This window comes from Lepus europaeus, chromosome 22 (genome assembly GCF_033115175.1).
Source record: "Lepus europaeus isolate LE1 chromosome 22, mLepTim1.pri, whole genome shotgun sequence".
NCBI classification, from domain to species: domain Eukaryota; kingdom Metazoa; phylum Chordata; class Mammalia; order Lagomorpha; family Leporidae; genus Lepus; species Lepus europaeus.
The window spans coordinates 40,212,319-40,228,317 of record NC_084848.1 but is presented as its reverse complement, the minus strand read 5'-3'; the positions used below and the strand labels follow the sequence as shown (position 1 = coordinate 40,228,317).

Sequence of the window (15,999 nt, the reverse complement as noted above, 5' to 3'; positions counted from 1 at the left end):
GGTATTGTGTCCATGGGGACACTTGTCTTGCTTTCCTAGATGGAATATTCTCCTGGTATTGTGAAATTGTGTGCTGCCTCCTCTAGTGAGCTCCGACTATGTCCAGTGTTGTGTGTGGCCCGCAGTGAGGACGATCCCTGGCGCAGGGATGTGTATCTCAGGGCTTGGCTATTTCCTTTATTGCTGGATGGGCAGAGAGGTGGCAGCTTTTGTTAACGGTATCTTTCTCCATTTGATAGGCTTCTCCTAAGGGCATGTGCTAGTGAATGTGTCCCACTTTGGCCCCACTTTTTTTTTTTTAAGATTTATTTTAGCCAGCACCGTGGCTCCATAGGCTAATCCTCCGCCTTGCGGCGCTGGCACCCCAGGTTCTAGTCCTGGTCGGGGCGCTGGATTCTGTCCCGGTTGCCCCTCTTCCAGGCCAGCTCTCTGCCGTGGCCCGGGAGTGCAGTGGCGGATAGCCCAAGTGCTTGGGCCGTGCACCCGCATGGGAAGCCAGGAGAAGCACCTCTGTCTCTCTCTCTCATTGTCCACTCTGCCTGTCAAAAAAAAAAGATTTATTTTATTTGAAAGGCAGAGTTAGAGAGAGAGATCTTCCATCCACTGGTTCACTCCCCAGATGGCCACAATGGCCAGAGCTGCGCTGATCCCAAGCCAGGAGCCAGGAGCTTCTTCTGAGTCTCCCACATAGGTGCAGGGGCCCAAGAACTTGGGCCATCTTCTGCTGCTTTCCCAGGCCATAGCAGAGAGCTGGATCAGAAGTGAGCAGCTGGGACTCAACTGGTGCCCATATGGGATGCCGGCACTGCAGGTGCCGGCTTTACCCGCTATGCCACAGCGCCGGCTCCTGGCTCCACTCTTGACTTCTGATTTCCTCGTGGGTCAGCGTGGCTGCCCTGCCCTCTCGGAGCCTCTCCTCACTCCACATAGAGCAGATGTGGCTCCTCCGCATTCACACAGCCTCCCGAGCTGCAGACCGTGCCATTTCCTTACCACATCCTCTGTCCGAACAGGCTCTGTGGAAGCAGAGGTGCTGTGAGCTCTCATTCCTTCTGCTGCTGCCCCTTGTGTGCCCACTGGCTGTGAGTAGACCACAACAAGGACTTACGTGAGTGGGTGGATGACAGGCAGGCATTGTAGAGCCAAAACCAGGTCCTGTCTCAACGCCCACTTCCCAGGACTCTCCAGCTCACGCTTCCTGCCGTTTTGGGAGGCTGCTTTTGTCCGTAACTCTGATCTTCATTCAAAGAGAAGCAGCAAGCAGAAGCACGCCTGTTGGCCGATTGCCTACTGAATTCCACTCTGTTGGCCTGAAGTTGCGCGTGTGGATGCCTTGGTCACGTTTTTGATAGCGATGTGTCCTGTCTACGCTCTGGACAGCTTCCTCTGGACTGTCTGTGCCTGCTCTTGAAATGTTTTGCTTTGCTTTATTGCAGTGATGATCACATTCGAAAAGCAGAATAGAATTCAAACTGATCTCCAAAGTGTGCTCTTTAGATGAGGAACTTCAGTTGTTTTTTTAAAAGAGTAGCAAGTGTATTGGGTTATAATTCATATACCATAAAATGGACCCTTTTCAAGAAATTCCATGCTTTTTTAGAGATCTTTCATCTGCTGGTTCATTCCCCAAATGACTGCAACAGCTGAGGTTGGCCCACGCTAAAGCCAGTAACCAAGAACTCCATCTGGGTCTCCGATATGAGTGCCAGGAACTCAAGTACTTGTGCCATCTTTCACTGCTTCCTAGGTGCATTAGCAGGGAACTGGATTGGAAGCAGAGTAGCCAGGACTCAAGCCAGCACTACTACATGGGGTGCAGGAGTCCCTAGCAGCGGCTTAACCTGTTGAGCCACAGTGCCCACCCCGGTAACCACAGTATTATTGCAAAACATTTTTTTTTTTTTTTGACAGGCAAAGTGGACAGTGAGAGAGAGAGACAGAGAGAAAGGTCTTCCTTTGCCGTTGGTTCACCCTCAGATGGCCGCTGCGGTAGGCGCACTGCGGCCGGCGCACCACGCTGATCCGATGGCAGGAGCCAGGTGCTTCTCCTGGTCTCCCATGGGGTGCAGGGCCCAAGGACTTGGGCCATCCTCCACTGCACTCCCTGGCCACAGCAGAGAGCTGGCCTGGAAGAGGGGCAACCGGGACATAATCCAGAGCCCCGACCGGGACTAGAACCCGGTGTGCTGGCGCCGCAAGGCGGAGGATTAGCCTGTTGAGCCACGGCGCCGGCCAGTTGCAAAACATTTTTGTCATCTCCCGAGGAAACCCATACCCGTTAGTAGTGACTTCCCATTGTACTTTGTGTCTATGGATTTATCTGTTTTGTATATTTCAGGTAAATGGAGTCATACATTATGTAGCCCTTTCATGTCTTAACTCGGCGAGATGTTTGAAAACGGTTCATCCATGTTAAAACATGTATCAGTACTTCATTTCTTATTCATGCCTGGATAATATTCCGTTATAGCTCATTTTGCTTATACATTCATTAGTTAATGAACTTTTGGGATTGTTTCACTTTTTGACTGTTGTGAATGTTCCTGCTATGAACATTTGTGTACAAGATTTTGGGTGGAAGCCGGCACTATGGTGTAGTGGATAAAGCCTCTGCCTGCAGTGCGAGCATCCCATATGGGCACCGGTTCTAGTCCCGGCTGCTCCACTTCCAATCCAGCTCTCCACTATGGCCTGGGAAAGCAGTGGATGATGACCCAAGTCCTTGGGCCCCTGCACCCATGTGGGAGACCCGGAAGAAGTTTCTCACTCCTGGCTTTGGATCAGTGCAGCCCCAGCTTTTGAGGCCATTTGGGGAGTGAACCATCAGATGGAAGACTCTGACTCACTCTCTCTCTCTCTCTCTCTCCAACTCTGCTTTTCAAATAAATAAATTAAATAAACCTTTAAAAACAATAAAAAAGATTTTGGGTGGACATGTGCGTTGAGTTCTATTGGGTATGTACCTGGGAATGGTAATTCTGTGGAAGTTTCTTTCTAAAGGTGGCATTTAAATTTTTTTATGGTGGGGGGAATTGAAAGAGAGATCTCCCCTCTCTGCTGGATCTGTCCCCAGATGCCCACAACTGGCTGGGACTAGGCTGTGGTGGAAGATGGGAGTCAGTGACGTAATCCAGACTTCCACACGGGTGGCAAGAAGCCAATCACTGCAGCCATCGTGACAGCTGCCTTCCAGGATCTGCGTTAGCAAGAACGGCAGCCGTGCGCTGGAGGTGCATGTCAAACCTAGGCACTCCGATATGGGATATGCTAACTGATGTGTTAACTGCAAGGCTGAATGCCTGCTCCACTCTGTGAAAATCTTGAGAAAATTTTCTACTCCTCTAGAGGAGGCCATCTGCTACTGCTTTCCCAGACCATAGCAGAGTAGCTGGATTGGAAAAGGAGCAACTGGGACTAGAACTGGCGCCCATATGGGATGCTGACACCACAGGTGGAGGCTTAGCCCACTAAGCCACAGCACTGGCCCTACCATTTTACATTCTTCTATTAAAAATTTTATTTGTGGGCCGGCGCCATGGCTGACTTGGTTAATCCTCCGCCTGCAGCGTAGGCATCCCATATGGGCGCCAGGTTCTAGTCCCGGTTGCCCCTCTTCCAGTCCAGCTCTCTATTGTGTCCAGGGAGGATGCAGTGGAGGATGGCCCAAGTGCTTGGGCCCTGTACCCGCATGGGAGACCAGGAGGAAGCACCTGGATCCTGGCTTCGGATCGGTGCAGTGCGCCAACTATAGCGGCCATTTGGGGGGTGAACCAACAGAAAGAAGACCTTTCTCTCTGTCTCTCTCTCTCACTAACTCTGCCTGTCAAATAAAAAAAAAAAAAAAACATTTATTTGTTGGGGCTGGCACTGTAGTGTAGTAGGCTAAGCTTCTACCTGTGGCGCTAACATCCCATATGGATGCAGGTTCGAGTCCCTGCTGCTCCATTTCTGATCCAGCTCCCTGCTGATGGCCTGGGAAAGCAGTGAAAAATGGTCCAAACACTTGGGTCCCTGCACCGGCATGGGAGACCTGGAAGAAGCTCCTGGATCCTGGCTTCGGATCTGCTCAGCTCTAGCCATTGCAGCTGTTTAGGGAGTGAACCATTAGATGGAAGACCTCTCTTTCTCTCTGTTTCTCCCTCTCTCTGTAACTCTGCCTTTCAAACAAATCTTTTTAAAAAAGTATTTATTGATTTGAAAGGCTGGTTCATACCCCAAATGGTTGCAAAGGCTGGGGCTGGGCCAGGCTGAAGCCAGGAGCTTCTTCTGTGCCTCCTACTTGGGTGCAGGGACCCAAGCACCAGGGTCATCTTAGCCTGCTTTCCCAGGCACATGAGTAGGGAGCTGGATTGGAAGTGGAGCAGCCAGGACTTGAATCTGTGCCCATGTAGGGTGCTGGCTTAGCAGATAGAGGCTTCAGCTGCCATGCCACATTGCTGGTCCCCCATTTACACTCTTGCCACAAATATATGAGAGTTTCAATTTCGCCATGTCCTTGCCAGCACTTCTCATTATCTTTTTGATTATAGCTATTCAGTGCATGGCAGCCCCTTGCTTGGACATGCATATCTGTAATAATTTATGAAATGGAACACCTTTTCCTCTGTTTATTGGACTTTTATACCTTCTTTGGGGTGTGTGTATTTAAAAAATCCTTTGTTCATTTTAATATTGGGGATTTTTTGTCGTTGAGCTTAAAGAGTTTTTTTTTTTTTTTTTTTTTTACCGTATGTTGGATTCTAGTCTCTCACAGATAAGTGGTTTGCACACACTTTCTCCTGTTGTGTGATTGTCATACCGTTTTCTTGATGGTGCTTTTCTCTATGTGGCTTATGCTGTTGGTGCGTATCTAAGAAACCATCGTCTAATCTAGGATTATGAAGGTTTATTCTTAAGTTTTTTCCTAATGCTTCTGTTATAATTTAGCTCTTAACCTTTAGGGTGGTTATCCATTTTGAGTGAATTTGAGTGTGTGGGGTGAGGTAAGGGCTCAGGTTCCAGCTTTAGCATGTGGCCATCCAGTTGTCTCAGCAGTGTTGTAGAAAGGACTGTTCTCACCGAGAGTGGCTGAGCGTCTGCGTTGAAAATCAATTGACCACAATGTGGGAACCTATTTTTAGATTCTCGGTTCTAATGTATTGATCTGTATGTATGTATGAACTTATGCCAGTATCACATTGTCCTAATTAGTGTAGCTTTGTAGTAAATATCGAAATTGAAAGCCTAACTCCTCCAAGTTCATCCCCTGCCGCCACCACCCCATCCCCGGCCTGAGATTAATTTGGCTCTTTGGGTCCTTGGCGTTTGCTTAGAGATTTTAGTAGCAGTTTGTTAATTTCTGCAAAGTCAAAGCGGGAAATTGGGGTGGGGACTCAGCTGCCTCTCTGATACTCGCTGTCAGTTGACCTGAGGCTGTAGCTTTAGGAATATACTGGGTCTCATTTTGAGTGCATACCTGGGCTGTTATCTTGATCTGTTGACAGTAGATTACACATGGTTGAGGACTTAAAAATGTTACTCATGTATAGTATGCGTAAGTACTAAGTGTTCACTGCAGTGAATAGTTGGGAAGTGAGCACAGGTGTATGAAGAGAAAGGGAGCATGGCTGGGTGTCGTGGGGAGTTTCCGGGACTTTTCTCCTTGGTTCTGTTGGTAAGGACTTGATTTGGTGTACATTCTCAGGAGGCGGCATAGTGCCCTGGTTGATAGCGTGGACTTTGACCTTTACTGCTTGGGTTCAAGTCCCAGCCCTGCCACATACTCCTGTGACACCATGCTCAAGTGTATCCTCATTTCCTCGGCTGTGAATTGGGAGTAAAACTGCCTCGCGGGGAGGATTAGCTGTGTGGACGGCTTGGGAAATGGATAGTCACAGTAAATGCTGTGTCTGCTTTTCGCTGGACTGTTGCATTGTCCTTCCTGTCCACCTGTTGTTGTGTATCTCTTCACTGGAGCTTGTGCCTTTATCTGATTTAGTTATCACCAGATCCCCAAAGACCAGCGATAATCCTCGCCCGTTTTTGCAGAGGGAAGGGATTAGAAGCAGTGAGTGCTGGAGTCCCTAGTCCTTGGCAGCGCTCCTCTGACAGCTGTGCCGCCCTCTCTCCCCACAGCTTCTGGAGCTCTTTGACAGTGAAGACCCTCGGGAGCGGGACTACTTAAAAACAGTCTTACACAGAATCTACGGCAAGTTTCTTGGTCTTAGAGCATTTATCCGAAAACAGATTAACAATATTTTTCTAAGGTAAGTGGAGGGCGGCGGGGGGAAAAGGATAAGCCAGGCTGATGTCTTAATAGAAGTATTCAGTAAACCTCCAATATGAGCGTGTACTGTACTGATGTTATTCTTCCCATCTCTACCCTTCTCTCCCTCCCTCCTGTCCTTATCTTCCCACCTTCTCTTCCTTTTTAAGGTTTGTTTATGAAACAGAACACTTCAATGGTGTAGCTGAACTGCTGGAAATATTAGGAAGGTAAGTGCTTTTCGGCTGCTTGTTCATCTCAGGTGTTTGTCCTTCTGTAGATGGGGTGCAGGTGGCGCTGAGAAGTGCTGACTTGGATCTCTTGCTGACTGTTCGGTGGGTCTCTGGCATTTGTGCCTAGCGTGCCTCCCAACTGACTACCAGACACGATTTCCTGTTCCCCGTGTTCCCCGCGAGGCGTTGCTAATGAGCATAATTCCACTGGGATGGCTGAAGGCGCTAACAGCTCATTCATTACTGTAGGGAAAATACAAGTATGTCTAATTGCATCTGAATGCCATAAGCCTAATTTCCAGGCTGCTGACCTGTGGCATAGCTGCGGAGAGCAAGTTGCTAATCGTAGGAGAGCTTGCTGTCTTCCTAGGGACCGTGTACCTGCTGCAGTTCTTGGAAGCTGCTGCCTGGAGTGAGTAGGGGAGTGAACTAGAGGAAGCTGGCTGTTGTGTGGGTTCCTACACGCAAGGGAGACAGCTGGGCAGCGTGAGCCCAGCTGGGGGAGTCGCACGGTTTTCCGTTAGTGACCTGCCTTTGGTGGGCAGAGATTTCAGGCATGGGGAAGAGTGATGCTGTCTGGAAATGGGAAGTGTCGGATTTAAAGAGGAGGAGGAAAAGCAGGCGAGAAAAAAACAAAGGAGTTTTGCTGGAAAGCTTTTAGGAGCCATCTGATTAGTTTTAATGGTGGGGCGAGCATGAGCAAATTCATTTCTCCTTTTAAATTGCCTTTCTACTTACATGCACTCTTTGAAGTAACAGAAATCTTGACTGCAGCTGGGGCGGGTTTGGGATTGTTCTGGACCAACACAAACTGTTCCAGGTTTGAGCAGCTTCCCGGGGCAGCTGTGTGCGAGTCTAGCTGTGTCAACGTCGCTAATTCGCGTCTCTTCTTTCTCCTAGTATTATCAATGGCTTTGCTTTACCTCTGAAGGCCGAGCACAAACAGTTTCTGGTGAAAGTGTTGATCCCTTTGCACACTGTCAGGAGCTTATCGCTCTTCCACGCGCAGGTAGGATGTGCCACAACTGCGTCTGGAAGCGCATCGAAACGTTGGGAAACTCAGTTTCTTTTGCTGTTGCAGTTTCCTTATTTTTAAAAAAGGACTTATTCAAGTTGAAAATACTCCCCGAGGGAGATCAAGATGTGTGTCATTCCCTCCATGCCCAGGAAAGTCCTGGGGACATTTTTAAGGTGGGCGGGGCCTCTGTGCAGAAGCCGTCCCTGCGACAGAGAACGGAGGTGACTGCCCTGGTTCACACAACTGCGTGTGGACATACGTAGTGCATGGAAGAAACTGTGTGTGGGTTTCCAGGTTTGCATCTTTGGACATGTGCAGTCTTTTTTTTAGTGTTCTTCCATATTGTGTCCATCCTTAGCCTCACTTTAAATTACCCTATCAGTTGCCTTTTTTTGCCCCCTTTTCTGAGTTAGTTTCCATTTAGTTCTCACTTTCTACCCAGAAATAAACACAGGAAGTCTACTATTTTCATTTTTTTTTTTTTGCCTTATTACTGCAAAAGCATATCCTGTCTTGTCCCACTCTGACTCCTGAGCCAGTACTTCCCCGCATGGCGAGCGTGTCACCAGGGGGAGATGGATGACCTAGTGTATTTCTAATTGCAGTGTCTCAAAACTCTTGACCCCCTCCCCGCTCCAATAGGAGTGTTTTGAGTTTGCGCCAGAATATAACACTTTTTTTAAGCAGTGTTTGTTCTTTAAATATGAAGTTCTGTGTTTTGAAGAAGAATTACTTCCTCTTTTTCTGTTTTGGAACACCATAAAATGTTAATGTTTACGAGGGTGGATCTCCAAGAGTCTTCCCCCACCCCCGCCCCCCTTTTAAGATTATTTATGTATTTCAAGGTCAGAACTAGAGAGAGAGAGAGAGATATCTATCGTTTGCTGGTTCACTCCCTAACTGGGTACAACAGCCAGGGCTGGGCCAGGAGCTTCTTCTAGGTCTCCCATTTGGGGGCAGGGGCCTGAGCCATCTTCCGCTGCTTTCCCAGGCACATTAGCAGGGAACTGGATCAGAAATGGAGCAGCTGGGACTCGAACAGCGCCCATATAGGATGCTGGTGCTGCAGTCAGCAGGTTAACCCGCTGCACCACGGCACTGGCCCCTTGGCCAAGAATCTTTACAAACCTTTCCTACGTCTTACCTTTCATTTTGGAAATGGGATGTTCCATTCCATGCCCACATAAGAATTCTTGCTGAGATGTGCTAGCATCGGATAGCGAGCTCCAGGTTCTCACTGTGACGGACAACCCTTCGTCTGTTCAGGAGCCTGCGTAGTTTGTGCCATTTCAGGCAGCCAGCAAAGTTTTTGGAATTGCCTGCTTCCCCTGCAGGACCCTTAGAACCACAGTAAACCCAGTCCTGTTGGTGGTAGAAGGGAAGCGCCTGAGATGCCGCTGAAGCTGCGTGTGGACGAGACTCCGAATCTGCTTGTCATTAGCTGTGGGTTTCTGACCTCGATTCTCTTCCCCCCTCACCTCCCAGTAGATTCCCCTGGAGCCTTGTTAATGTCTGACTTTGGTTTGAAAACGAAGCTTTTTATTTTGCTTTGTATGCATTTTATTTGTATCATAGTTAAAGTGAATTGAACATGAAGTTAGTAAGACCGGAGTCTGGGATCCTTTTTGGAAGTTTTAATACTGCATTTTTTGAGCCCTTAGTATGTCGAATGTAAAATTTTGTCTTGTCTTTTTGTTTCCTCAGTTGGCCTATTGTATAGTACAGTTTCTGGAAAAAGACCCTTCACTCACAGAACCAGTAAGAATTTTTTCCATAATTAAAAAAAAAAGAAAAAGAAACTTCAGAAAAACGACTTGTCTTGGAAGTGTATGTGAACAATCATTCTCTTTCTCTTTTCCTTTTAGGTTATTAGAGGATTAATGAAATTTTGGCCTAAAACATGTAGTCAAAAAGAGGTGAGTGCTTCTTGTCCCACGCTGTGAGCAGCTTGCCAGGTGCGGTGCTGAACGCCAGGGGCGGGGCCTGCCTGTGTGACAGCCCTCTGACGTGTGCTGTAGCTGTGCGGGGAGGGCCTGGGAATGCTCCTTCACTGGCCGTGAGATGGAGCCGTAGTGAAGCTACGCAGGTGGGCACAGGTGAATGGGCCAGGGCCAGTGCCTGTGACTTCTGAACCCAGGGCCTTTAGGCCCCAGGCGTGTGTCCCGTGGTGCAGTTCTGTTTCTGTGGAGGTAACTAGGTAGGATCTTAAAATACAGGACACCCCAGAAAGGTCCCGGAATGGTCATCTGTGTTTTCTGGACTTTGTTCTCTTAGCTGGTTGTGCTAGAGGAGCACCCAGCGCGTGGCGGGGGCTGTACCTGCTTGGCCAGTTGCGGTGTGTGCTGCTGTGTGGGGAGGGGGTGGGACACACCCTCCCCCTGGAGAGGTAGCTGGGTCTTGCCAGTAGGGAGGTGAGCCCCCTCCAGGGAAAGTCCTGTTTCCCAGGGCCCTGATGCAGTGTGTTCCTGTATTATGCACAGCAAACTTCTGTATTTTCAGTGCCGTGGTGACTTGCTTTTAAGAAGTCCCCTATCGTGAGTTCGTTGTGAACACAACGTCTAACATGGGATAATGCCCAGTTTATCTGTTTGGCTTGATGTATAAATTTCTCTTCAGTCAGTACAGACTCCCCTTCACCCGTCCGTGAGGATTTTTAACGAGGTCCGTCATGTTCTGTGTTTTGCTTTTACTTCCAGGTCATGTTCCTTGGGGAGCTGGAAGAGATATTGGATGTGATTGAACCTTCACAATTTGTAAAAATCCAAGAACCTTTGTTTAAACAGATTGCCAAGTGTGTGTCCAGCCCCCACTTTCAGGTTAGTGCTGAAGAGAACGTGAGCCGGAGTGGCCGTGGCCGGTGCAGTTATTCTGGGTAACTTTTATTCGTGTTGAAAGAGATAAAATGGACACTAGCAACTTCCTGGGCTTTATTTGCATTTTCCCCTCATGATAATTTTAACAATAGGCGCCTTATCTCGGCGGCCACTGTAGTGTGCATTCTGCGCTGGCTGTGACTTTCCCATAATGCCCTGCAAGGAGGGCTTTATGTTTTTCTGGTTTTGAAGATGTGAGCACTGAAACTCCAGTGGTAAAATCACTTTGCTCGGGCACATTGCTGACTTAAGAAATGAGCTGATAGGTTTCCTGTTGTGTGTAAGAGAGAATACCACGTAGTGCTTAGGGAGAACGTGAGAACCCCAGCAGTCTCTAGTGTCAGCTACATCACCCACGTTCCTGAAAAACCTCAGAGTGTGCTGGGAAGCCTTTTTGCATTTTATAAGTGAGGCTCAGAGGTGTGGAGCCCATTTTTGGTCTTAGGCGTAGCTTCTAGGGAAAGCCCATAACCTTCCGGTGGCACCACACTGCCTCCTTGTGGCCACTCAGGGGAACACAGGGAAGGTAAACTTGGGCGAATGTTTTTGGAGCTGTTGCTGTCGTGTTGGGTGGGTAGTTCAGGGTTGAACTCCTGTTGGGTTTTACCCTGCAGCTGTGTCACCAGAGGTACCTCTGACAGAGGTGGAGAGCTGCCACTGTCCATGCTGCCTGCCAGTGCCAAGGGGCTGTTCAGAGCGTGGTTTGCAGCACAAAGCCACACCTGTTGTGGCAGGCTCATCTGAGGATGCACCTTTGCCGACGCTGTGGGGTCCCCCACCGGCGTAGCAACACTGGCTGCTGCTGACCTGAGACATGTTAGCATGTCCGTGCCCTGATCCTAGGACTCCTAGCAACTGTGCCGTACAGCACCTAGGAAAGCTAGAGATCATTGGGTGGATTGTCCAGACGATGGAGGACCTGTCTGAGTAGCAACAGGAGAACGTGCAGAACCGTGTCGACGGGCGCTTCCCGTCTACACAGGGCCTGTGCTGCTTGCACAGCCGATCTGCTCGTCTTGGGCTTCTGTCTCCGTGAGGGTGTGTGGCGGAATGGAGGCCCAGGGCAGGAGTCTCTTAGAGTGAGCCTCGCCAGGGAGTCTTCAGTGTTTCTCAGGAGCTTGGGAAGGAGAGACAGGGCCTTAGTCGCCCTGGTGCTGTAGTACATTAGCACATGGGACTGGTTTCTCCCAGTTCCAGAGGCTCGAAGGTCAAGGTGCCAGCTGGGTTGGATTCTGGCGAGGTCCTGCTCCCTATCACGTCCGCCTCACGGTGTCCCCTCTTCTCTGTGTGCACGCGCAGTGGGAGAGGCACCGGTCCTGTCTGATTAGGATCTCACCCTTATGACCCCCGTTGACCTTGGTGACTTCCTAAAAGTCCTCTGTCCAAATATAGTCACATTGGAGAGTAGACTTCAACGTATGAGGGAGCTTCAACGAAGTCCATGGGAAATGTGTACTATGAAAGACCTGTGCGTGGGTTCCAGAACTTGCCGCACCGGAATCATTTCTTTTTGGAAGTTGTCTTAATTTGAAAGGCAGAGAAACAGAGGGAAGGACAGAGAAAGATCTCTGTCCACTGATTTACTCCCCAGCTGCCCCCAGCAGCCAGAGGTGGGCCGGGCCGAAGCCAGGAGCCAGAAACTCCATGTGGTTCTCGCACTCGGGTGACAGAATCCCAGGTGCTTGTCTGCTGCCTCCCAGGCTTGTTCGCGGGCGGCTGGCTCAGAAGCTGAAGTGGGACTCAAATCCCAGGCACTCTGCTAGGGGATGTGGGGTTCTGAGTGGCGGCTTAACTCGCCGGGCCACAACACCTGACCCCCCAAAATAATCTTTTCAAAAAAATGTTTGTTCATCTGGAAACACATTTATTATTTATTTGAAAGACAGAGTGACAGAGATCGATCGATCGATCATTTGATCTCCGACCACCGTTTCATTGCCCAAACGGCTACGACAGCCAGGGCTGACTGGGCTGTGACCAAGAGCTGTGAGCTCCGTCCTGGGCTCCCACCTGGCGGCAGTAGCGCAGACACTTGAGCCGTTATCTGCTGCCTTCCCAGGTTCGTTAGCAGGGAGCTGGGTAGGCAGGAGAGCAGCCAGGGCCTGAACCAGCGCTCTGATACAGGATGCTGGCTTGTAAGGCCGTGGCTTAACCTGTTACACCACAACACACCCCACGTTGACTGTTTTTTTAACTTCCCTCCATCTCTGCTAGCATAGTCCTTTGGTGTCAGGTTTCAAGGCAGCCTCATTGCCCTCTGACCCTTCTGCGCCCCTTCCCCTGGCTCCTGTGCTGGCCGCGTTGGCCACGCCGCTTGCTCGGGTGGTTTCCAGACGTACTGCTGATGGGGGTGCCTCTGCCCCGCCGTCCTCTGCTGGGATGCCCTTGCCTTCATGCTCCAAAGCGCAGTCAGTGCCGCCTGCCCGGGCACGTGCCTGCCTCCCCAGGGCTCCCCAGGGCAGCCGGGTCATGCAGCCAGACCGTTACCGGGTGCCATACGCCTCTGTGTGATGCAGCGTCTGTCACCACTCGGGATGGCATGGGCTTGCTGCTGCCTCCTTTCCCCGCTAGTTTATCAGCTTGGGGGGATGGTAAAGAGCAGAGACGTGGGAGTGTGCCCCCCACTAGCCGTGTGGCCAAGAGCCCGCACCTCATCTTCTCTAAGCCTCCAGGTCCTCCTCTGCAGACTGGGGTGGTGGTAGCAGCTCTTTGCTGGTTGTGAGAATTAAATGAGATACTGTGTATGTGGACCGCTTAGCCAGGGCCAGGCGTGCCGTCAACGTTCAGAAGTGATTTTTGTCTGTATTCTCAGGGTCTAATGCTGAGCAGGTTCCAGGATATTTTTTTTTAACCAAACTGAGTGATGTAAAGGAGCAGTGCTCATTTCTCGGTGGTGCGGCCTGTACTGTTTGTCCTCTTCCAGCGCACAGTCTCCTCTCTGTATGAATGAAGGCAGCCGCTTCTTTCCTTTCCCCACAGAGGACCTCTCCTTGTAGAGCTTGTAGGTTTTGTTTTTGAGATGTTCCTTGGAACCAGTAAAATCCACGATGAGCCCCACACGCTTGCAGCAGGTGCAGTTCGAGTCTGTGTGGTGGGCGAGGGAAGGGCTCTGAGAGGGCAAGCAGAGGGACGCAGCCCGTGTCCCTGCATGTCCAGAAACTGAGCAGCCACCTCCTGGCTTGCCCCGTTTAAAGGAAGGGACTTGGGTCCCTACCCAAGACACTTGGGTCCCTACCCCTTGCTAGCGCTGTGACCCTAGGCTGGGTTTCCCAGTGCCTCTGAGCTGCTGTGTACCCATCACAGAGATGCCTCCGTGGTGGCCGGTGCTGTGCTGGTGCAGTCCACCTGTAGTGCATGCTCACAGCCAGGTCTGTGGCTGGCCTGAGGGTGCAGGCCGAGCCAGGTGAGCCAGGAGGGGAGCCGTGTGGGGTGCAGGTCGGCTGGAGATGTTTGCAGCTTGGGAGCTGTGCAGGCAAAAATCTGCAGTGCAAGGAAATGGGAAGACTTAAAGGAGACTATAGAATGGCAGGTAGGAAAACTGCCTTTTCCTTCTCCAAGCTGATGTTGATGAAGCGCTTTGGAACTTTCTGAGAGATTTTTTAAAAATATAAAATGCGATTAGTTTTAAATCCGATTTTTTTTTAAACTTTGAAAAGTAGTCTTTTAAACTACTTTTGTTTGGAGAGACTACAGTTCTGGTGTATCTTTGTCTTTTTCTCTCGCCTGACATCTCGTGTTTCCTTTCCCGCAGGTGGCAGAAAGAGCCCTGTATTATTGGAATAACGAGTACATCATGAGCTTGATAGAAGAGAACTCCAACGTCATCCTGCCCATCATGTTCTCCAGTCTTTACAGGATTTCAAAAGAACACTGGAATCCGTAGGTTTTCAGTTTTTACCAGTTGTTTGTTTATCTTCATTACTTGCAAGGCAGAGTGACAGAGACAGAGAGAGAGAGAGACAGAGGTCTGCCATCCACTGGTTCACTCCCCAGGTGCCCATAACACTCAGGGCTGGGTCAAGTCAAAGCCTGGAGCCTGGGGCCAGAAATTCCATCTGGGTCTTCCGTGTGGCCTGCAGGGGCCCAAGCACTTGAGCTGTCATCTGCTGCCTCCTGGAGGTCTTAGCTGGAACTGGAGCCAAACAGTGTGCTGCGGAGTGTGGTGCCCCAAGCGGCGGCCTAGCCAGCTGCGCCGCGACACGGCCGCGGTCTTGAGTCTCATCACTTCCTCCTTCCCTCCATCTCTCTCTCTCTCTGGCCTTTCCTGTCGTCTTGTCAAAATGTCTCGAATGCTCGCTGGGCCAAATGCTCTGCAGACAGGCACAAAGAGGAAGTCCCTACCTTTTAGGGATTTACTGAGTAGCAGGGAGGCCCATGGATGAACAGGAGCTGTTGACTTGAGAGACTCTGCCCTGTCTGAAGGGAGCGCGCTGGAGCCGAGGGAGAGGTTGGTGGATATTGATGAGGGGCTGGGATTTGGCAGATGGATGTGACGGGCCGCTCAGCGGATCCGTCCATCACACAGAGAGGCACAGTGACGTAGAAAACACGTGCTAGGCTTTTAGAACTCCGAGGCTGGGGGCTGAGCACTGGGCTTTTGGGCAGGCTGCTGGAAGGGGAACGGGGCCCACGTAAGGTCTCACCAAGGGGGTGATGAGGAAACACTGAAGTAGTCTGAATGCGCTCGTGTTTTCCCAACATCCACTTCTTGGCTTCCAAGTTAGTTGTGATGTATATTCTCTAGGAAAAAAGGTTGAAAATCTTCAAGAAGTTCAGTGTCTAGTCCCCGTCTTCACTCCCCTCCCCTCCCCTGCCCTCCCGTCCCCCTCCTGTCTCCCTCCCTCCTTGATTGATTCATTTGAAAGAGTTAGAGAGAGAGATCTTCTATCTGCTGGTTCACCCCAGATGGCTGTGACCAGGAGCTTCCTCCGGGTCTCCCACTGGGTACAGGGCCCAAACACTCAGGCCGTCTGCTGCTGCTATCCCAGGCCTTGGCAGGGAGCGCGATTGGAAGTGGAGCAGCTGAGATTTGAACTGGCACCCACATAGGATGCTAGCATTGCGGGTGGCGGCTGCATGCGCTATGCCACAGCTCCAGCCCCTCAAATGTACTTCTTATACATGTTTTGGGAAAGGTCAGACTTGCGGTTTATTTAATGCAAAGCTTAATTTTTATGACTGCCTTTTTCAGTGGTAATGGGAACACATTTGTTGAAAGTGGAAGCAAACTTGTGTGTTTTGGCCAGAGGCACTGCTACTGAGGCTGTAGCCGAAGCCCCCAGCCCCTCTCGGCGCACCCTCGTGTTGCCAGGGACCTGCCCTTTCAGCTGAGAAGGCCGGGCTGCCACCCTCCCACCCTCGCCTGTGCCCTGGGTCGGGTGCCACAGCTAATAGCAGCCTTCAGCAGCTTCCAGTTATCTTTTTTTTTTTTTTTTTAAAGATTACTTATTTATTTATTTGAAAGTCAGAGTTACACAGAGTGAGAAAGAGAGGCAGAGAGAGAGGTCTTCCATCATCCGCTGGTCCACTCCACAATTGACCACAATGACTGATGCTGTGCCGATCCAAAGCCAGGAACCAGGAGCTTCTTCTGGGTCTCCCATGTGGGTGCAGGGGCCCAATGACTGTGGG

The 15,999-nt window shown here is 50.3% G+C and overlaps 1 protein-coding gene across 3 annotated transcripts in view; it reads left to right on the top strand.

Moving 5' to 3' along the window:
* PPP2R5E (protein phosphatase 2 regulatory subunit B'epsilon) overlaps positions 1–15,999 on the top strand; it is a 179,440-nt gene that overhangs the window by 152,822 nt on the left and 10,619 nt on the right. For all 3 annotated transcript variants that reach the window (XM_062181829.1, XM_062181828.1, XM_062181827.1), the window contains exons 6-12: positions 6,115–6,245; positions 6,415–6,474; positions 7,378–7,486; positions 9,200–9,253; positions 9,361–9,411; positions 10,192–10,311; positions 14,120–14,247. In XM_062181829.1, the coding sequence (XP_062037813.1) occupies positions 6,115–6,245; positions 6,415–6,474; positions 7,378–7,486; positions 9,200–9,253; positions 9,361–9,411; positions 10,192–10,311; positions 14,120–14,247 (653 nt within the window). The remainder of the gene's footprint in view (positions 1–6,114; positions 6,246–6,414; positions 6,475–7,377; positions 7,487–9,199; positions 9,254–9,360; positions 9,412–10,191; positions 10,312–14,119; positions 14,248–15,999) is intronic.